Source organism: Cynocephalus volans, chromosome 6, assembly GCF_027409185.1.
Source record: "Cynocephalus volans isolate mCynVol1 chromosome 6, mCynVol1.pri, whole genome shotgun sequence".
In the NCBI taxonomy this organism is placed as follows: Eukaryota; Metazoa; Chordata; class Mammalia; order Dermoptera; family Cynocephalidae; genus Cynocephalus; species Cynocephalus volans.
In genome coordinates, this window is record NC_084465.1 from 78,693,726 (window position 1) to 78,717,266 (window position 23,541).

At 33.1% G+C, this 23,541-nt stretch overlaps 1 protein-coding gene across 1 annotated transcript in view; it reads right to left on the bottom strand.

Moving 5' to 3' along the window:
- Positions 1-1,024: 1,024 nt before the first annotated feature.
- Positions 1,025-23,541, bottom strand: part of AGMO (alkylglycerol monooxygenase) — a 327,960-nt gene continuing 305,443 nt past the window's right edge. Inside the window, exon 13 of the mRNA XM_063101383.1 lies at positions 1,025-1,099. Coding sequence (XP_062957453.1) covers positions 1,025-1,099 — 75 coding nt within the window. The remainder of the gene's footprint in view (positions 1,100-23,541) is intronic.

Below are 23,541 nucleotides of genomic sequence, written 5' to 3' on the forward strand. Positions count from 1 at the left end.
CTACAGTCTGATTCTTTTCATAATTTCACACTTTTCTCTGTTTAAAGCTTAAATAACATATTTATAAAATGAGTTTATCCAACGGATCAGTCTCTATGTAATCACTATGCTAATCAGTGATTAACACAGGCAAAGCTCCACAAAGCAGAGCATTAATTCACTTAGTATTTGCAACTTTGATTATTTAAATTGTAACTTGAAATCTAAGAAATATTGGAGTGGGGAAGAAAAAACATTTTTAAATGTCTTTCAGTCCTCCTTCTTTGGACTTTATCCTGCTTACTCCTGTCGATTCCCTCCCAATAAAACATTTGGTGCAGTTTTACAATCTCAATGAAGTATGGACACATAACACCTCAGGCAATTTTATTTAGAGAATTTTATTCACATTATTGTGATAATTTTAATTAACACAGATTTACTGCTTGCTCCTCAATCTGCCAGAACAAATTGACCAAATATATTAGATATATGTATCACAAATTAACCTGTTGAACAAGCTAATTTTGACAAATTCTATTTATTTTTATTTCAGCGATGTCTCTTCTGTATAGTAGCTTAGGTCATGTGATTTTCAAAGGTAAATGCAGCCTTAGGCAGACAACTAACATAGTACATTTTTATGGCTAGAAAAATGTATCTAAGCACAACTTTGCATACATCAAAGGGAATGCTGTTGTCAAGTCAAAGCAAAGGCAATTTTTATTCAATTTTACTGTTTTTAAGTTTTCCTCTTTCCTTTCTTATACTCATTGTCTTAGATGCTACAGTGAATATAACACTATTATATTTCAGATCATTCATTTTTCAACTATTGCAATAACTAAAAGTAACCGCAACTAACTTTAATTTTAATAGAAAACAACAAATGTGAAAAACAAACAAGAGTAAATAAGTACATTTACCTTTCATTAAAGAAATGGTTCAACACATTATATAAGACAATTTTATTTCCACATTCAATGATTATATATTGTGGCTGTGGACAATTGATTAAAACAAGAGAATTGTGTACAAACTTAGGTTATTTCCAAGGACTGGAGACAAGCTGTTTCATACTTCTTGCTCCCCAGAAAGCAATGCAAATGGAAAAAAAAATCTGAAGAAATAAAACACAAAGAAGAAAAACAATTAAAACTGAGTCAATATATTTGTTCAACTGAGTTAAAAATATCTTCCTAGGGGAAAATGAACATAAACATTTTAGAAAGTTAAATTATTTAAATTGAATCTAGCAGTTGTTCACTGATAGAACATGGAACAATTTAATTTGAAACATGTTACGTGAAGACAGAAGTGGGAGTAAAAAACTTTGTTTCTGTGGCTTTTTTCTTATACTCACAAATCTTGGTCATTTCCAGGGATGGGGCCATATGAGTATAAGTTAGATGTTGAGTGAAATAGAACTTTCTTCTGGCATTTGGGGATACTGCATGTTGTATGTACTATATTAAATGATCCCAGTTTAAGAAGCCTTTGGAATAGAACAAGTAAAAATATTGCTGCTGCTGACTTATCTTTTGATGTCATCAGGTGTAAAACTGTAACTGCATAATTCTCTTTAAAACTGAAGACAGAACTGAACCATAATAAGCAGCCTCAAGAGTGCATTGAGTTTGCTCGATCTATGAACTGGTCATGGTCTTTGTACCATCAGGTTTTTCCCAAGAGAACCCTTCCCCTTGCTCTTACTGAAGCACTAAAAATTAAGCTATCACATTGCTTTCATGATTTCTATTTTAGGTGGTTGAGTACTAGAATGAAGGTAAAAGAGACTGATGCCCAAACAGCTGGAATTATTGAGATAGCTGTTCGAAAGTTTCTCCATATTTTTTCTTATGGTGCAAACTTCCTTTCCAAATTATTAAAATATGACCAGTTGCCTCTCACCAGGAAGATGATCACTACTCCTGGAAGATCCATTAAAATATACAAAGAAAGCATGTTTAAGTAATAAGATAGAGGCCTGGAAGCATTCTGGGGTGAGGGACTGAGGGGAAGCCAAGGACATTAATGAGGCCAGCCATTCATTCACAAAAGATATCTTGAACTGTGCTGATTTTGTAATTAAAGCCTGAATAAGAAGGAAAAAAAGAAAATAATAAATAAAAAATAAACTAACCACCACATAAATAAATAAATCATCACAAACATTAATATTTAGATTTAGCAGTGGATTGTCCAGTTTCCTATAAATCTTCTGGTTCTTTCTAGAGAAACATTATCCTTCACGTTAGCCAGTCTGATAGTTTTCTTCAAATCCATGCAATTCCTTTCAGCCTATAACACCCACAATATGAAAAAAATACTAAAAATAAAATCGGTAGTTATATTGAAGCAAAGTCAAGAACAATATTAACTTTTTGAAGTTGCCTCGAGGTCAACTACAATATATTTAAAGGCTGGTTTTGATATTGTTTCTTTTGACTGAATTCAAGAGAAATGACCTCATGAGATTTCTCATGATGGTGTCAGGTAAAATAATGCCAAGTTTGGGGGAATATTTGTGAAAGCTCTAGTCCTGTGTGATGAGTTGCGTTTGTCTATGAAGATGGGTTAATGTTGACACAGGGACAGCTGAGAAGACAGCTGTGTCAAGTGGGACAGAGGTGCCAAATCTATAATACCAGAGTAAATAATTTGGATCAAGCAATGAATAGGTACCTCGTGTTGTGCAAGATACTGAAATCTGAAGTATAGTTGGCAATAGAAGTTTTCACTGGTTTTCAATCTGGTGTCTATGGTTGCAAGGATTATCTCCATGGAGGAAGGCTGAGGAGAATTACTTCAGTGAAACCTTGAAATTTGTATGTAAACTTTTGTGAATGTGTCATAATTACTCTATTTTCCGTTTTCCAAAGTAGGGATAGTCTCCCCTAGACTATTTGTACTTTCTTTTGGATTCCCAGTGGTATACCAAAAAGGAGAGTGAAAGAGATTACCATTCTAGTTTGTTTCTTTGTTGTTAATCCACCACTTCATAACTAAACCTGACTACCTCTGAAACTGTAATTCAAGTCCTATTTCACCTAGGACCCATCCTTAATCAAATCTCAAAGATCTTCCCTGTTCCAATTACCTAAATGCATGTAGCTTCCTACCAAGAATGCAATGTTGCAGTTTGCAGTTTTATTTTGTTTGCTTTTTCATGTGTTTTAGACTCCTATGTATTGTCCCTCCAAGTAGATGTAAAACTGATGTAGCACAGGGGCCAGAATCATCCTGTGTTAATTGCAGTGGAAGACCCTTGCTGAGGGCAGGTACTATCCTAGGTGCCCTTACTTAATTACAAACCTTGGACGATTGGTATCCAGTTCATCGATAAGACAATAGGAACTCAAAATTTATGTGGCTTACCAAGGAATCACAGAACTGCTAAATATCAGAGCTGAAATGGTGTTTTACATTAACTTAATGTGCCCCAGAAAATCCAACTGCACAGCCTGGGAAGTTTGTTCGATGGATATGAATAACATAGTGAATTCATTACCTTTTTCGTAGTAATCATCTGGATTTGCTGGTGAATTTTCGAGTCAGTAACTACTAAATTTCTGAGACCTTTTTACAATTAATATTTTAAGCATGAAAATTGGAGTTTTTATATATAATGAAATCCATATTGGCACAAGATCATAGAAATTAAATAAAATGAATATGTCCTAAAAATACGTATGACCCTGAAATATTTACCCTGTTCCATTAGAATATATTTAAATAGAAGAAAACAGATTTGCCTTTATATTTTTGAATATGTGTATGTGTATATATATTATATACAAAATAGATTTAAATATATGTTACATATATAATTTTAAGTCAGGAAATTAACATGGACTAAATATAACCACTTCATTATTGTTGTTATCCCATTTAAAAATGTCCCTTTAACTGCTCTCTTGACTTTTGTATTAAGCTGTTCATTTTAGAACTCCATAGTTGAATAGATTAAATGTGCTGATTTAGATAATAGTTCATTAACATATTTCTCAATCATCTGTTTGTTAAATGTAGTCAAAATTCTTACTTAGGCTATTAGAATAATAAATGGAAACTGTAGCGTTTTTTGTTTGTTTGTTTTGAAGTATTTTTCTCTAATCTACAGATATGCTGCTCCTGGATACATACAAACTCAATGCACATTTATTTTATCCTAGGTCTGGGCAAGTCCCATGATTTTAACAGCTGGATTCAAAATACGAAGCAGAGGAAGTTCATTCTTAGTGTCAAACCCTCCTTGTGCTAACACATCATTAGTGGCCCTTGTCTTCAAGCTATTTTCTTGACTTTCCAGGGACCTAAACTTTGAACTCTGACCTGTACAGATGCATGAATCTATGTTTCCTCCACCTCTTTCCAAAATGTTCATCAATTGGCAGGTGGCTAATCTGAGCCACTAATCCATATTAAAACACTCAAGGGAACTGGTGTTATTCTGCTGCTCCTCCCAGTTATGTCTGTGTTTTAAAAGGCCTTATTCTAAATGACTCCAATGGTGAGCAATTCAGGCACCTAATATCTTAAAAGAAAGAGAATAGTATCAGAAGAGGTATTTGTGTGCATGTGGCAGGTCCTCACACCGTAATCCCTCAAATTACAAAGCTAGTGGATTTGTCTTGCACCTGTGTACATATCTGTCTTGGCTGGTTTGAATCCACTTACTATATTTATTAATGAATGACTTGATGAGTAAAGAACAACAAATAGCACCTTGAGCAGTGGACAATTTCAATTACAACAGGCTAGCGACATCCAACACTCTTTACGAAGGTGATAAAATAAGACTTCTCAAATAAATCATTTAACCTTTAGATAAACTTGCAAGTAAAATTAAAGCTTTAAAGTACTTGAAGAATTATTCACAAGAGAAACAAAATCTCTGAAATAGCTAAAATTTATTTTGTTTCCCAAATGTGCATTTACTGTCACAAATATTCAAATAGAAAACATTCACTTGGATATATCTCATTTAATTTTATGGCTATTGGCAGCAGCAGTGTAATTATGTACACATAACTGAATCACTAATAAGTTGAATGAACATATTAAATGAGCTAAGTCATATTGTGATGGGTAAGGTTGCTTATTACACTTTGCCAAGGAAAATAATCCAGTTATTTTAAATATGAAATTGCATTTTTGTGAAGACTTGAGACTTAATCACCTTACAAAAAATTAAAAATTTATTACCATTTACTAAATTGTGTGAGTTTTCAGCCAAATTTAGATATCTGTGTCAATTTCCTGAAATTCCCCTGAAATGAACGTACATATTTTGTATGCCTAACAAATCATACTGGCTCTAAACAGAAGAGTATACTTTCACCTAAAAATTATTTCTCTGACACTGACGAGGTTCATAAAATACCAGTTAATTGGCTATTTAGCAGAACTATAACAACCATAACAGCAAGAATTTGTTTTAAGGAAAACACAATTAAAAAAAAAATGGAGAAAAGTAAAACCAATCTTTGTTAAATACTTTTTTTAACACAATGTTTTGGTTTTTGTACAGATGACCATTCTCTGCTGAACCAAACAGGGATCAAACCTGAATTGCAACAAATTATCTCTAGTTCCTATTAATTCAAGAGAACAAATAAGCACAAACAGAACTACAGGAAAAATTGAAGTCAAATGTACTGAAGTTTCTTTTAAAATGAAACCAACAGAAAGATATTAGGTAATAATATATTTTTTTCCTAGAATTTTGCAAGAACCCAGTTTGACAAATGCCAACTGAAAAGAAATTTAGAACTATTAATTTTATTTTTAGTATATTCTATATATGACCAAAAATATTTAGTCATCTGCAAAGAAAAACAAAAGTCTTAGAGAAATAATTTCTAGACACAGCACCTACTCTTTAGAAGTCTTGTGTTCTCCCTTTGGGTTTATTTTTATACCCTGTTCAAAAGAGGATACGATCACAGTTATGTTTAATATGAAATCTTGGAAGGATTTATTATTATTTAGATTTTAAATCAAACATTATTATTTTACATTAGCTTTTAAATATATATTAAACTTCTTAGCTTAGAAAAAACAATATAAAAAGAAAGTTTATGTGAATGCCCATGTGATTAAAAACACATTATTTGAAAAGAATATATAGTTTCCTCAATTGCTAAATATCTACTAATAATTTTTAAACAAGAAAATATACTTAACACGATCAAGTTTTGAAAAAGTAAACACAAGATAAACATTAGAACATAGCTATAAAATTCTTTAGCTGAACTCTAAAAACTGAAAAATCAGGTTTTTTACTAATTTACTACTCAGTGGGGGCAAAAGACACTTAGAGTGACAAAAAGTACTAACTTAATTTACACAACAAATGCAGAATCTTCATTTTAACCATTTCTTCAGTTCTCCAGGGATGATTATCTCTTACTATGTACAATAATTTATTAACTTCTAAAAGTCTAAACCACCTAAGAAAGTGTGCATCCTTTCTGATAATATTCCTGATGACTAACCTAATTGTTCATCCAGACCACATCTGAGCTATCAGGATAATATCTGAAAACCATAAATGTTAGTAACAAGATTAGAGATTCCTGAGAGGTCTCCAAAGCATAGCTATAATTCAGAAAATATATTTGAAGACAGTTGGCATGAATTAGCTACCGTATTTGCAAACCCATCTGGTCAAAATTGTATAAACCACAATTAGCATAAAGTGAAAATAGATACTATAGTTCTCAAAAAAATGTGTGGATTTTTTCATCTTTGAATGGAAGTTATGAATATGGTGTTTTTATAGATCTCTGGCTTTTAAAAATTCAGATATCGCCAACTCTTGTTCTCAGAGTCTGGCAATCTGGTAATATGGATTTAAAAATTGCCTGTGATTAATTACTAGATTCTTCTCTTTCCTTACAAACAATGATAAAATGATACGTCTTCTATTTAGAATGTTTTCCTAGAATTTTTCTAAATTTTTTGATACATACACTCTCTCTCTCTTTTTTTTTTTTATTGTCACATAATTGATGGTACATAACTGTGGGGTACAGAGTTGATATCCAGTCTCCTTTTCCTCAATTGTTTCCAGGTTAGATTTTTTTTTTCTTTAGTTCGAAGTTTGTCAAAAGCACAGGTAAAAAGAAATGCCCAACTTACCACAACTAACACATAGAGAAAAATCAGAGAGACAACCAAAGTTGATTAGGCATGATTTATATTCATGGGGTGGCCAGAATATGTGCTTTGTTAAAACTGAAGTCTGACATAGTATTTTTCTAATCATTCATGTTCTTAATGCTACAAAAGAGTAAAACTTTTTAGAACTTTTTCTTCAATTACAGGAGAGAAACAATAATAAGGAAACACAGAAATAGGTTTGCTATAAGGTCAAATTAATAATGAACCAAATATCATTTGTCGGAAGAGATGTTAGGGAGGACTCTACTGCGCTGGAAAAACATGTTAGGAAAGGTGTAGTTTATAGAAAGAATCTTCACACCAGTAATCTTCCTCTTGTACTTTCAATGGAGTCTCACATTCTTTACTTTTTATAGATGTGAGAAGGAAATAAAAAAAAAAGCAGGACAATAAAAAGTTTTTAAGGATGGTCTGTTTTAGTTTTTATAAAGCTGGGAATAAAACAAGAGTAGAAAAAAATAACAAGGCACTTGATGAACGTTACCTAGTTTGACTTTCTGCTGAGACTTTTATGCATTAAAATAAGCAATCGGCAAACCATTCAAAATAACTTGACCTCATGCCCTGAAAATTATGACCGAATTTTTTCTAAAGTATAAGATAGTTCAGTGAATCAAAAATTCATTAAATTTCCTTTTTACTTCTGTACTTTTGCAAATGAGTTCTAGTTACACCTAGAAATAAAATTTCATTTAACTTTACTGAGTATGCCTAACACCAGCACAAAATTGTTTGCTTCCTATCCAGTATGTTTTGAAACTAAAGATTTTTGAATAAAATGTTTCTAGATGAATCATAGTCCTTAAGTGTCCTAACAGAACTCTCTCTAATGATGAAAAACATGACATTTAATCTAAAATTCAAAGTACTACATCCTTCTAATATGCTTTTATGTATAACTACTAAATTGTAAAGCATTTACATTCTAAAATCAGAGCTGTTTCAACAAAAATTATCAAGAAAATCACTCAGTCCTAATATTCTACCGAAATTCCATTTTTGTGTTAAATGAGTGACAGCACCCCCGCCCCCCAATAGTTCTATCATAACAGCATACTGATTTTCAGATATCCTAAAGAGCAGAAACATGCTTCTGGCATCTCTCTGGCTTAAAAAAGAGGAGCCTGGGGCATCTCACATGGATAACAACTTGCAATATTTGAAGACTAAAAACTTAAATCTAGAAGAGCATGTGTTTACAAATGCAGAGTACCATTCAACACTGCTTATCCAGGATTTTTAGTGTGCCATTAAAGAATTCTTTGTACTTGTCTACTATCTAGGAAACAAAAAAAGTCTCTTAAAAATGAGTTTATTTTTAGGGAAAAAAATGCCATGTTTACAGAAATAATAGTGATGTCTGGTTTTAAAAATAGAACAGTCTATCTTGGAAAGATATTTTGAAAAGATCTTCCATATTGTTTTTGCTTGTGTCAAAGGGATGATTAGAGCCCCAGTAAATGGGAACTTCCCAGAGTAGGCTAATAGAAGACCAACAGCCCACACACATATGGCTTGCAGCTTGGGGGATTTCTCTCAATGTTCTGCCAGAGATGGGACTGCCCAAATGGTCTCTCTCATAAGTTCTAAGTCATAAACTGCATCCTACTAAGCCAGCCATGAACTGGACCCAAGGGTATACAGGGTCTTGGCTGTTGGGAAACAATGACTGCTTCCTAAGGAAGCCACAGCTGCTTTCCTGAGAGACACCCCAGATGCCTGAATTTTCCCTTACTTTCCATTTTTGACTACCTGTTCTGGCAACAGTTCCAACAAAGGGAGAGGCAGGCAGCAGGCAACCAGCTGTTTTCAATATGCCTTGGCAACATAGGTACTGATTGCATAAACACTACAAACATTCAAAGAGCATATTTTCTAGCTTTCAAGCTACTAAAAAGGTGTGAGCCTGTACTAACACGCCACATCTCTTCTACTCCAAATAATGTTGATGATGATGATGATGATAATGACTTTAATTATGAAAGCAAAGATTATCAAAGGAAACATATCATGAACTGTTGGGAAAGAGGTCAAATTATATACAGTATTGAAAAAATGTAAAATCTCCATATTTCAGGGGTAAGAATGTTTTTTCCTTTATAAAATCTCAAGGTCAAAATGTACACTTAATTTGATTGATTACTTATTTTTCCCATGACCCAGGCAAAAAGCAAGCAGATGTTGCATCATCCATTGTCATTGTAGCACGTTTTCCTTTTCGTTTACATATATGCAAAAACATAATTTTAAAATCGTAATCTATATTAAGATCTCAGGTAAGTATATCAGTATATTATCACATAAGTTCTTCTGTTTATATTAATATCAGGTCTAGAAATCTAGAGAAGATATCAACTTACTTTTTAATTAAAATAGATTTTCCTGGCTTTAAAAAATACATACACTTTCTGGATTTGATATTTGAAAACTGAAAATGTAAATAATTCACTCATGCTTATAGGTCACTAATGCAGGGATTTTTAAAAATGTTTTATATATTTGACATATTAGAACAAGAATTTACTTAAACATTCTAAGAGACGAATTGGAGTTTAAGTAATCTATATTTTCAGCTGACTGTTCAATTTCCTATATAACAAAGTGATGTTCCTATCATAGTTAGAGAACAGAATTGCATTTAATTTTCTACCTTAACATTCACATTTATTTTTACCTCAGTGATTTAGAAAAATAATTTTTGTCTGTGCCAATTCTCTTTAATATATTCATTGTTTTCTGGATAATTTTCTTTCCTCTGTGATAGCTGGAGATATTATTTGACCTGAGTTTTAAATTGGATCCTTTGAAAGAATAAATGCTACTGAATAAAAGCAGCACAGGGAATACTTTCAAAGTTGTTTTAGAAAAAATAATTTTGGACAAAGTGACCAACTGCTAATTCAAAAACATAAGGCTATTTCACAGAAAATCAAAATATCATTGGCAAAATAGTGAATAGAATAAGAACGATATGTTGCATAGACATTGCAATTAACATGGGACATAAAGTTATCCTAGTAAAATCAAAAGAACTCTGGAAAAGAGATAAGAAAACTAGATTATCCCAACTCAACACAAATTATTTTATCTCAGGAGGTCCCTTGGATTTTACATTTCTGCATCTATAAAATGGGGGTAATAGCTTCCCTGATTTTTCACAGGATTATAGCAAGTATTGACTTTACATTTTTAAATTGTAAAGTACTATAAAGATATGATAGAGTTTTAAAGTATGCTATTATTTTTGCTACAAAGACTCAATAAGTTAAAAGTGAAAACAGATAGTGACAGATAAGGAGATATGAATTGTAAGTAGAATTTGAAATGTAAGAGATTTTAGTTAGCTCTTTCTCATTGGTGGTCATAAGTCAAGAAGATGCCCTTAGAGCTGTGGGTATATTGTGATTGCTGGGAATGTATAATTCTCCTACAAGGTGGGGTAAGATTTTAGTGGGTGACTGCAATTATACTCACTGTTTGAGGTATTTCCATTGTGTACATTATCCTTTAGGAATATGGAGTTCAATATTCCTGTTGAATTTTTATACCAAACTTTTCAAACAGATTTTATTGTTCTAAAATCATTTTTATTTTAATTCCTTACTTCTAACACAAAAAAGAAATAATTATTTCTAAATATTCTCCCATAAGTATGAATAGAAATTCTAATATTTACTTCTTTCATCTGAATGGACCCTCTCATTCAGTACTTTTGAATCTTCTGATCCGTAGTCAGACGCGTTATCCATTGCGCCACTGGCCCCGTGCTTCATTCAGTACTTTTGAAAACCACAATCAGAACTATAAAGAAGTCTTCCAAGTTCTCAAATTTGATGTTCTACAGAACCACTGGCTGAGTTCTAAAATCTGAGTTCTCAACCTTTCTTTCACAAGATGGCTGAATTATTTTATTTTCTCAGGACATGGGTATCTTTTGCTGTCCCATGAGAGAGTAGAAATAGAAAATCTCTGAAGTCTATTCTCAGTTCTATTATCTGAAAAAAAATAAGGAAATTGGCCAATACAATATTATGATTGTAGAAAGTTCCCAGGACAGTTTAGAAAAAGTTCAACTTGAATAAAAACACCACACCAGAAATACTTCATCTTGCCCTACTAGCACAACAAGGTAATTGAACAGAAGAAATGGAAAAGGCCTTTTAAGAAAGCATTCTCCATGCATTTGAAGTGTGTGTAGAGACTGGCAAAGGATGGAAGAGATAGATTCCCATATCGTCAATTCCTACATAGCAAGGTCCCTCATCTTCTCCTTGGACATATGCTGGCCTCCTGGCACTCTGCTGCCTGGAATCGTACAAAATTAGGACACACTAGTATCATCTTGGAAAAATGACTTAGTGGATATCAAAAAAACAATGGCAGATAATGTATCAGCAGCAGCAGTGATTTCTTACTAAAAATGTGCAGAGGTATATACTGAAATAAAAACAATTAATGGATAATTTTGACTTACTGGTAAATGACAGTGGGTTTTAAGGATAACAGAAATTTCAGAGGTAAAATATTTTCTTATTTGTGTTTATAGTTCAAGAAATACAATCTGGTGTTAATGTATTGTCTAGGTGGAGATAAAAAATGAAATCTTCAAAAGGTTTAGTTTTAATTAATTGCTGTTTCTTTCTCTCTCCAATGGGGGGTGGGGAGAGAGAGAGAGAGAGAATTACTAGGATCCCTAAAAATATGTTGTAAAAAAATCTGTGGGAAACTTGTAACCAATATAAAATATTGAATAAGGGAAAAATTATACTTTAGGACAGTATGGCTTTTTAGAAAATGTCTTTTGAGGCTGCAAATGTGTTTATAATTATGTCAAAAGGTATGTTGTATGGATTCTGGGGAAATGTGTTAAGGATTCTCATGAATAAATAAGGACAAGAGGAATCTCCTCAGTTAGCTTCTGATATTAGCACATGCAACAAAAGTTGTCCAGAGGTAAAATTACCCTAGAAAATCCCTTAAATGACCCTACAGTATAACATGCATGGTTTTGTGTGTAGAAATCCTTTCTGATAATTCTTTCACATGCTCAAGTTTGAGAACCATTGTGCTGCACTGAAGAAAGTAACCAAAGGAAGGAAGGAAAGTAACCGAAGGAGGAAGGTGAACTTTATGTATGAGGAAAGATCTCCGTGAACTTTTGAAGTACCCTCATACATCCTGGACTCAGCAGTAAGTTCCAGATTCTTAGAGTAGCTTAAAAGCACAAATGATGTCACTCCACTTTATCATAATATACAGAAGAATATTTAGCTTGGCTTCTTGACATAAAAAAAACTTGTTTAAAAATGTTTTAACTGTCGACAGCTTTTTGTGTTTGTTGCTATTTCTAACTGCATCTTTGACAGCCTTGATCCTATAAGAGGCTACGCAAGCACAACAGTTTTATTTCAAATATTCTAATGCATAAGTCCAATATCAATTCTGTCACAAAAAATGTGACACATTAAGATTTTCTGTTACAGGTAGAATAAGCTACTTTTAGATTTGAATATCATCTTTTTCTTTACCTAATTATGATCCTTAGCAACAAATCAGTCCACCACAGAGTATTTACTTCAGGGATTCCCTGTATTATGATGCAAGACTCATCTAGGGAAACTTTACGGAATCCCAGAGTGAGAAGACTATTGTTATCCTTGACAATTTTGCAAGGCGGGGACACTGACCAAATTGCATGATCGATTGAATTTCTCTATGCTCTTATCAGAAGAAAGTACATGTAATCAGAAATATTACTTTTCTTTTTTTCTTTGTTCCTTTTCTCTTAATTTTTTTCTTTGCTGTGGTGAAGTGAGTTACAAGCTCCCATAAGACCTGAAGACTCAACACAGCTTGGGTTGTGGACAGGAATTCTCCCACATGAGTTTGGCAGCCAGGTCCATTAGAATGATACTATTGTATTTAATTTTCAAAACACATATAGTGCAACAGATGTGTTTTATAGGGACTACTAGATGAAGTTCAGAAATAAGGGGTCTGGCTAATGTTTTAGTACAATACGGTTAGAGATCACTGTATAAAACTAATTCCTGCTGATAATCATAACTTGTCTCTGTGAAAATTAGTTTATAATATTTGTGTATGGCACTATGGAGAATATCAAAGCTACCAAGATTTGAAACAGTGCAGCAGGAGCTCCAGAAGTTTATGTAAATTAACCCCACAACATGGAACACATTAACTTGAGGGTTTTAGGAATTTGGAACTCAGAATGCCTAGGATGTGGGTTTAATTGAAATGCAGTATTATGACAATCAGTTTTTCTCTCGAGACAGAATATTTTAAGGTGCATGCAAATGTATAATTGAGCATCGACATGTGACATCATGGTGATACATTTTAAACAACCCGTATCTGCTTCATAATATTTATTTCACTCAAATACCACTGGATATTCAAAGATTCCTCCTTTAGCTTCCAGCCATCTGAATAAATGAACAGTACACTGAGGTGAGCCAGTCAACTCTCAGATGGGGCCAGGCCTCAAAAGGCTCACACATAGACAAAGCACTTCTTCTGGAAAAAATGTTTCTGAGTTTTCAACATAAATCAGAGTCAACACATAATACTATCATACTCTAGTGCATTTAAAAGCTGGAAAACAGTCTAACTAGGACTGTGATGCTTCCAGCAAATCTTCAGGCCAAACAGCAATCAGAGAATTCATGGCTTTGTGATCAAACTCTGTGTCTGTTCCAGTCCATGAAGGGGCTGCCTGCTCTCCTGAGGAAATTTTAAATGGGCGTTAGAAAACTATACTTTCTTTGCTGCTATGATTTTACAGGGTTTCTTTTTCTTTTCTTTCTTTTTTTTTTTTTTGTTTTTGGTAGACTGTAGACATAAATGAACATAGTGGTGAAAAATAAGAAAAGGTAAGAGCCCTGGTTTTCACACAGTAACAATTAACTTATTATACTTTTATGACCAAAGAATGAGCCAGCTATTTTGATTGGAATCCCATATGCATCACTCATAAATGGTAGCAGTAAGAAGATAAAGAATAACAATACAAATTTTAAAGTGTAACAAAAATTCTGTATAATTACAAAAATTATTTTTGGTTAAATTGCATATGGAATTCAAATATATGCCAGATAAAATCAAGTATTTTATTGTTCCATTTATTGTTCCATAAATTATAAATCATAAAACTGAAAGTTGCTTATTGCATGGCAGAGTCGAAAGCTCTGTTATCGATGAACACATATCAATTGAGCATGCACTATATTCCTAGATATGTGCTAGAACCATAGTGACAGAGAAGTAATGTGTGTGTGTGTGTGTGTGTGTGTGTGTGTGTGTGTGTGTGTGTGTGTGTATCACCTTAATGATGTTTTGTCAATGTGCAAAAAGATACTTCAAAAAGTTCATGGAAAAATGCAATTAAAAGATAATATGATCTTTTCTTGAATTTTTAAGGTACCCTCATATATATACACACACAAATATATATTATAAAATCAAGGTACTGGGACTTCCTGGAAAGAGACCTATTGCACACACAAAACTGTCTTGTAGTACAAACACATTGAAATGCTGCATAAGTGTACTCTCTGAAAACCTAATATATAGCTTGTCTCAAAGATTTTCCCTTGATTCTAGGGAAAAAAAGCAAGAGAGAGAATACAAAGTTGGACCTAGAGTTGTGAGGCTCCAATTAAACCATGAAATGTGGACTTGAATCTACGAGAGTTGTGATAGCTGGAACTGATAATTCTGTAAATGACATCCAATTCATGAAAGGGCATAGACAAACCACCAATGGCCCAGAGAAGTGGCAGAGAAGCTTTTAGTTGGTCCCATGTTACAGATTTGCAAAATTAAAAAGCCAAATTTTTCCACAAGTGGGTGTGGTTCAGATATCAAAAGCTGATAAATTAACATAAAACTGGGTCTGTGAGGCCCCCAAAGGAAGAAATATTAAACACCATAGAGATGCTTTCATATCCAAAGACACATGAATAGACCAGAGATGTAACAATCTCAGCTGAGGATGAGTTTATAATAAAAATTTAACTGCATGAGCACACACATTCTCTCTCTCTCTCACATACACACACACACAAACAAAGACATCTTGAGGAAGATTTTAAATATGCAACAAATGGAGAATTTACACCACAAATATAAAAGGTAATAGAAAAGCTGGAAATATATTTTATATAAAATATAAAAGTAAGATTTTTTTTAATTTTAAAGAGATTAAAAAATAATGGGAATAGTGAGAAACAAACAAAAGACTAAACAACAACAACAATAAAATAAACCCAAAAAAACCATAGCAGGTAAATTTAAACATAAACCAAATAAAACAACCCAAAACAAAATATAGTTACTGAAATTAAAAATCCAGTGAGCTGGTGAAAGAACTGATCATATGGAGGAGAAAATAAAATTAGTAAGCTTAAAGATGGAATACAGAAAAAGCTAAAGAAATAAAAATATGAAAAATTGTTGGAGACGTGAAAGTTAACATGAGAAATATATATAACATGTCTAACTGAAGTTCAAAAAAAAAAGGAAATAAAAGGAATAATAGAGAGGTGACATGGAAGTGGTAATATTCAGAACTGAAGAAAAAAAGAAAAGTGTAACTGAGAAACATTAATGAATCCCAAGAAGATTACAAGAAAAAAAAAAAAAGAAGAAGAAGAAAAAGACTAGAAGTATCTTGGTGAAACTATAAAAGACTAAGGACAAGGTGACACATCTTAATGGAAACCAGAAACAAAAGACATATTACATTAAAAGGAAAAATAATATGACTATGCTATATCACACTTCTGGTCTAATATTAATGAATTATCTGAAAATCTCAACAAATGTCTTTACATCTCAAGTGTCAACCTATAGCAAAATACCAGCTAACCAATCATTTAAGACTGAGGGTAAAAGGAAAGCATTTTCAGATGCATAAAAACCAGTTTACTAATCAGAAATCATTGAATAAACAGAAGAATTTATGCTTGAGAAAATTAAACTAGAAAGAAATATGGGAGGAAAAAAGGAAAAAAAAAAAAAAAAAAAGAAAGCCCAGTGCAATGAGGGGTAAAGGGGGCTTTGGTCAAATGAGTGAATATTGATTTATTTGTAATAAATTGAACAATATAAATTAATAATAACAAATAGGCATTATTTTAGTAATTTTTTAAAAGCAGAAAACTGCTATAAATTATTTAAGATATATAATAAATGAAAATACATTATTCTTCAGAGGAATGAGAAACATTAATACTACATTGACCATGGGTGTGTGTGTTTTACAAATTTTTGTTTTACTATTTTAGAAGCCATATGTTTCAGTTCTTTCAAAAATTAGTCTTTTAGTGGTTCTTTTAGTGGCTAGTCTGCATAGTAATTACATTGGATAGAGATGAAGAGGATGGGTTTGAGCAGAGTTAGCTCTGAATGTTCAGATAAAAATCTGTTATTTAAAAAAAAAAATCTGTATAAGATACCAACCATGCTTAAATTTGATTGATGTTAAATCATGGGTATTTTTATTTGTCTATTTTTCTGTATTTCTGAAAAAAAATCATAGTTTAAAAAATTTCCTTAATAAAAAGAAAAAAAGAGGGGCTCTATAAGACCTGGGAAAGTTCTGGAAAGCTTCAGGATGCTCCTGCTGGCCTGAGAGCCATTTGGAACCTGAGGTGGAGGGAGGAGAACTAAACTGAAGCATGGCACACGAAGTCCACAGTCCCCCTTGTAGTGCTGGAGGCTGGCCTGACTCTCTTTTAACATATTTGGGAGTAACAGGAAATTTGAACAAGAAGTCATTCCATGCGGCTATTCAACGCCAGGCTGAATAATGAAGATCTCATTTGATGATTTTGGGAGAAAGAGAATACCATAATAAATGCTAATAAATGTTTAAATAACAATTTTAAATGTCTACTAGGAGATCATATAAGTCAGGAAAGTCTGGCAGAATCATGTTTGTTAAGAAAAGGAGTAGTGTAGCTTCATCAATTTATGGATCAAATTTGTATTGAGAATCTCCATGCACAGATTATCTACATAATATTCATCAATATAAAGGTAACAACTAAAACACTTATTTTACAAATAATTATTTTATAAAGTGATGATTAACAACCAGGCAATTTCTACTCTTATGGGGTTTACATTAGAATAATTAATACACAAATAGTTAATCACTGAAAAATTACAATACAGTTTGCTGTATGTAGCAAGGTGTTGGGAAAATAGAAAAGTTTAATCAGGCCCCCTCACCTCAGGTCCGATTGGGCGTGGTGCAGCACATTCTTTGTAAGCAGGTTGTGTGTGGGTGGAGTTAGTGCACATGCACAGCGTCACCACCTGGCTGGTGTTTATTGCCTCCAGCGTCTGCCCCACATGGCCATGCTCTCCAACCTATGGCTCCAAGGACCTTTTTGCCAGTTATCTAGCTCATAGACCTGCATGTGAAGGGTCTGGGGATCCAGCCTGGCATTTGAAGGGTTTGTGACCCAATCTGGACAATGGGCTTGAGGGGTCTGTGAGTTCCAGACCCAGCCCTAGCTTGACACAAGGGCACATAACACAGTCTGGAAGATCAAAGAAAGTATCTCAGAAGAATTAAGTGTCTGGAACATAGTAGTTGTTCAATTAAGTATTTATGAATGGATGATTGCATGAACTGATATTTAAACTGAGACAGGAGAGATGAGAAATTTGCTAGTTGAAATAAAGGAGGCGGAATCCAGGGGGTGGGAAATACCATTTTTTGGAGGAATGAAGATACCTTCAGAGAGGTCTGACCCTGGAAGCACAAGAAAAGAGTAGAGAGAGGTGAGGCTATGGAAGACAGGGTTGGTGACTGAAGGGCTCTTATCATGGAGTGACTTGATGAGATTTGTTCTTAAGCACCTGGCTGTGATGTGGAAGATGGAAACTGGCACCCTGGATGAGAAAGGATGCTGTCTCAGTATGCTGATGATGACTATGGCCAGAACTAGAGCAGCAGAGGCTGTAGGCTGGAGAGAAAAAATGTAGTTAAAGGGTTTAAGGGATTACACCATGAGAGTGAATGATTCTCAAAGGACTATATGTATAAGAAAATATGTGTATGCTCTCTGGGTAATCCCCTAACATCTTTCCAGGCAAACCAGATGGCTGTTACACGTTTCCTGAATACACCCAGGTCTTTCCTGTTGTACAGCTCTCTTCATGCTCGCTTCCTTTGATTCTTTTCTTCAATCCCATTTCCTTAAATCCCACCCATCCTTCAAGGTGAGCCTGAGTGCTACCTCATTCATTGAATCTTCCATGACCTCAGTTCTTCTACAAAATATATAGTCTCTGCATCCTCTTAATCTTTAGAATTTTTATTTTTTGCCTTTTTTTTGTTTTTGTTTTTGTTTGTTTTACTGCCTTTACTTCACACTGCCTACTGTAATGGTATTGTGCATCTTCTGTGAATACTAAACTGTACTTTAAGGCCAGGGAAAATATCAAATACAAGTTCTTTCCCTCTAAAATGTGTGCCATACAGTCTTGTGCATATTACAGACTCAGTAATAATAACATGCTGTATTAATCCAGAAATATTTCATTAAATATGGATTAAAACTACTTCAATAAAAATTTAACCGCATTAAAACTGTTTAAATTTCAGGACTGATTGTAAAACCAAGCCTAGAATTGACGATTGGTTGCTATCAATATATGTATGCTATATTATTATTATTATCATACATGGTTTTTAGTATCTGTCCCCTGCCATTAATCTAATCTTAATTAAAGTAGGTGGATGTTCAAAGAGATATGTAAGCTGATAACGATGCTATTATCTCTGGTGACATTTATAAATCTTATAAAATAATGAAAATTACAAAAGCATTGCATAGAGTTGAGAGAAGAGGAAAATGAAATTAAGACATTGGAATGTTTAATAACTTTGTGTTGCACCCACGAGATTAGAGAGACAAACTGTATAAATATTTTTTTGTTATTGTTGTTGTTTTTTTCTGACTCAGTATGCCTCCTTGTTACTGGGCCAATAGAAAATGTAGAAGAATTATTTGGCCCCTATCTAGTTCCTGGATTTTGAGGACATGTGTGTCGGACAAGAATTACAGGGTGATTTCCATGAATGTATTCCCACCCCTCTGGAAGGAAAGTCCATCTGTCAGTTCCTTGAGCCAGAGCTGGGCTCTTGTTAAGTCATCTATCAAAATGTTGGAATCTGGCTGATAATGCTGACTGCTGCAGAGGTGCCTTTCATGAAAAAACAACTTTACCTATATCATAATCACAGAAAAAGAGGAAAAAAATGACATAATTTTTAAAAAATTCCTTTTGTTTTTTCTTTGAATTCTTTATTTCCCTTGCTGAGACAAAGGGCAATAGTGGCAACCATGAACATAATCCTCTTTTTCCCAGAAGAATCAAGTACAGAGTCTTGATTTCATAGCAGTCAACTTTGATATTGTTTTTCCTTACTGAGAAGTAGGATATGCAACCTGGTCCTTGTTTGCAGGCACACCGGTAGTAAGTTGTAGAGTTCCTTTCAAAGAGAGAATGAGCATATGGAAGCTGTTTTTTGTAAAACTATTGTTCAATTAAATGTTAAACATACCATCCATAAAATTAAATTTAAGCATCTGCTTTCTTCAAGAAATAGCCACTTGCTCTCTCTCTGGAGAGAAACCCTACAAAATAAACATAGTTTTACCTCTTGCAGTATCTATGAACTAGAAGGCAATTGCTAGGTATTTGAGGGTACTTCAAAAAGTTCATGGAAAGATTTGTATTATCTTACAGTTTCATTTTCTACGAAGTTTTCAAAGTACCCTTGTATGTTGTACAGTTTCACCAATTTCAGTCTATGTAAAAGTCAAAAATTGTTAATATTGATGTAGCATTATCTTTTTTACTTTTAAACATCTCAAACTTTATAAAAAAAGAAATATACAGACAGCTTACATAATTATCTTATAATTAGTTATTTAGTTTGGAAAGTAAAACCTCTAATCTAATCTTGAAGTTTCCTTTGGGATATTTCGATCTAAAATGCTATCATTGAAGGAAAAGGCAAGATGTAAGCTTCAAAGCATTTTGGAAAGAAGAGTTCATATTTTCAAAACCAGTATGGTTTGGAAATTGTAACAGAATTTTTTGGTCTAGGTAAATAGAATCCCAAGGATACTGAAGAATGGGTGTTCAGATTAATTATTTTACAAATATCTGAAACATAGCCTTGACTTTTGATTTTGAAAACCAGAATAAACTCAGACAAAGCCGAATTAACAGCAAACTTAGACAAGAGGCTCAAGATATTTTGAAAATAAAACAGAGAGAAAAAGAAAGACAGTAAGAGGCTGAGGGGATTGACATTTGGTGATCATTACTATTCAACCAAATATTACCTTAAAGCAAAGACTGTTTTTTCAAGGTTAGCCCTCTTTTGCAACTTGCTCGTTGGCTAGTGATTAGCAATGGTCAGTAGTTACTAGCAGCAACACCTGGATACAGTTTTATGAAGGAAATGGTTTTACCTACTAGCCTATCCTCTTTACATGTTAAATAAATTATTTATTTTTCCCATCTCTTTATAATAAACATTTTCAAACTTATAGAACAATGGAAAGAATAGTACTATAAATGTCTCTACATCTTTACGTGTTTCACATTTATTTTGTCATATGTAGTTTTCCCTATTTCTTTCTCCATCTTCTGTTTCTCTTTCTCTCTCTCTGCTTCTTTCTCCCTTTGTATCTCTACAATACTTCTGAGCATTTGAAGTTGCAAATAGCCAGAAATGTAACACTATATACCTTGGTGTGTATTTCCTAAAGATGAGGACTTTCTCCTACATACTTACAAAAATAGCATTACACACAAGAAATTTAATATTAATAAAATTATTATCTAATATCTAGTCCATATGCAAATTTTCCTAAAATGTCTCAAAATATGCCCCATATAGTTGTTCATGCAGATGGGCACTGTGTGTGTGTGTGTGTAACCTCAATAATACTCAAGAAAGCATTGATTGTGTTTGGTTAAATTTTATATTTAATTCAAATACCACTTCACTATTTTATGGTTGTAGATAAAGCAAAATAATTAGATTTCAATAACTTCACAAATTTTAAATAAGTTACCAAAAGGCAATTAAAAAACAATACTTAAATTTAGTTTCTGCCAAGACCTACAAGATGTGAAGAAATTCCAAAATGTCACAGTAACTGGTATTTCTGATTTGATCATTCTTGCTCTTTTCAATTTCGTATTGATACTAAAGGGTACTAGAAATGCCATCATTATTAATATCCAAGAGACAATTAGCAGACAAATTTTTTAATAAAATGGTAGTTTTAGTGATATCATTATGTTATAGTAACATACTACTTTTTTATCCTTATTGTAAAAAGATAATTTCAGAAAAAAGTGATTCTCACATAGATATACAAATGAACATTTGTTAAAAATTGTTTTCAATGAGGAAACCAGGCAGATATTCTAACTTGTTCAAAAAAGAATGCAAAGAAGAGACACATTTATAAAATATTAAAATAAATGTCCAATGAGAGGCAAAATTGTTTTTTCTCCATGCAGGGAGAGGGCATCAGGCTAGACAGGACAGAATTTAGATGTCTACAGACAAGAATTATTTTTCATTGCTATCAGTTACCTATAATTTATAGAGCTGTAAAATAACTTCCATGGAACAAGACTGTTACTCAAAGAGGTCTTCTCTAGAGTCTAGACAATGCATAATTTTTCACTGAAGCACATATTTTTTTCCTATATCTTTATTAATACCTACGCCCATCCACTAAAAATTTATTATGGTGATGACTATATTTAACAACAGAAGAACAGCACTGTTATGGCATTTGAGTTATTTCAAGCAATGTAATTAATTGATTTGTGACAAAGAGTAAAATAAATTATAAACACACAAATATCTAAAATGTTTTCATCAGCAGCTTCATGGGGAAATGTGCTAAAAATATATACTCTAAACAACCATTACTGGAGAAGTTTCACTTTCAGGCTAGCAAACAGAAACTTTCTTGTTCGAAATATTATTTTGACAAAACTTTGATACATAACATTTATTCATGTTGATATGTCAGGATTATTATGTATGGGTAATAAGAATGAATAGAGATCTAAATTAAATGGAGAAGTCAGAGAGCAGTTTCTTCTAAGGAGGTATGGTGCAACTCTCTATCCACAGGTTTCCAAAGTGTTCTAGAATAAAATCATAAGTAAAAGGAAACATGATTAATAGAGCTACACTCTTCTTAGTGACTTTATAATCTGCTGAAATCTTTGACGTGTGTTAGGAGTGAATGTTTGTGTGCCACTCCACTCCCCGCACCCCCACCACCAAATTCAAATGTTGAAATCCTAACCCTCAATGTGATGGTACAGAGGGAGGAAATTGGGTCATGAGGACGGAAACCTACAAAGGGATTAGTGCCTTCTTAAGAAGAGATAGGATAGAGCTTGTTTCTGCTTTCTTCCTCTCTCTTTCTTTCTTTCCCTCTCTGCTCTCTTCATTGTGAGGATACAACAAGAAAAAGCCCATCACCAGACACTGGATAGGCCGGCAACTTGATCTCAGACTTCCCAGCTTCCAGAACTGTGAGGAATACCTTTCTGTTGTTGTAAGCCACCCCATCTAAGGTATTGTGTTATAGCAGCCCAGACTAACACAAGTTATATATCCCTTCCTCATCACTTCATGCCCCTGCAGCTCCTATGCTTGAAAATTCTCCTCTATTGTTTGTCTGAGCACCATTTTCCTTCCTAACTCTAAGTAATGAGATAGGACTGTAAAGAGGACCTATGACATAATGATTTAGGCCATGCATAGGATCAAAGCAATTAGCACATTTGGCAATAACAGTAACAGGGTCCAATGATATCTACAAGTTTTCTAAAAAGTATTTTTGCTTCATATTACACTTCTACTAATATCTGGAGTTTTTTTAAGTTTTAATTTTGTTCTTGAGATAAAAATATACATACTGATTGTGTAAATTTTGGACAGTAAGAATATTATATAAAAGTTAAATATCCTATTCAGGGGTAGGAATGGGGATTGAGGAAATAGTCGGTCATCTTTTTCTTTTTTTCTGTTTCTCTCTTTATGTATTCAGTTCATTATACTAAATACATTAAGTTTGATATATTTTTTATTTAATACAAGGGGAACATTTTTCTATGTGTTTACATAGTCTTAAAAAATAATATTCTTAATGATTGTGTAGTGTTTTACTGCATGAATGCCTATGATTTTTCTCTATTCCCATAAAATTGAGCATTCCATATACACTAATAATTTCTCTTTATAGCGAGACTGTAACTAGTGATGTTTATATAACCAAAGAC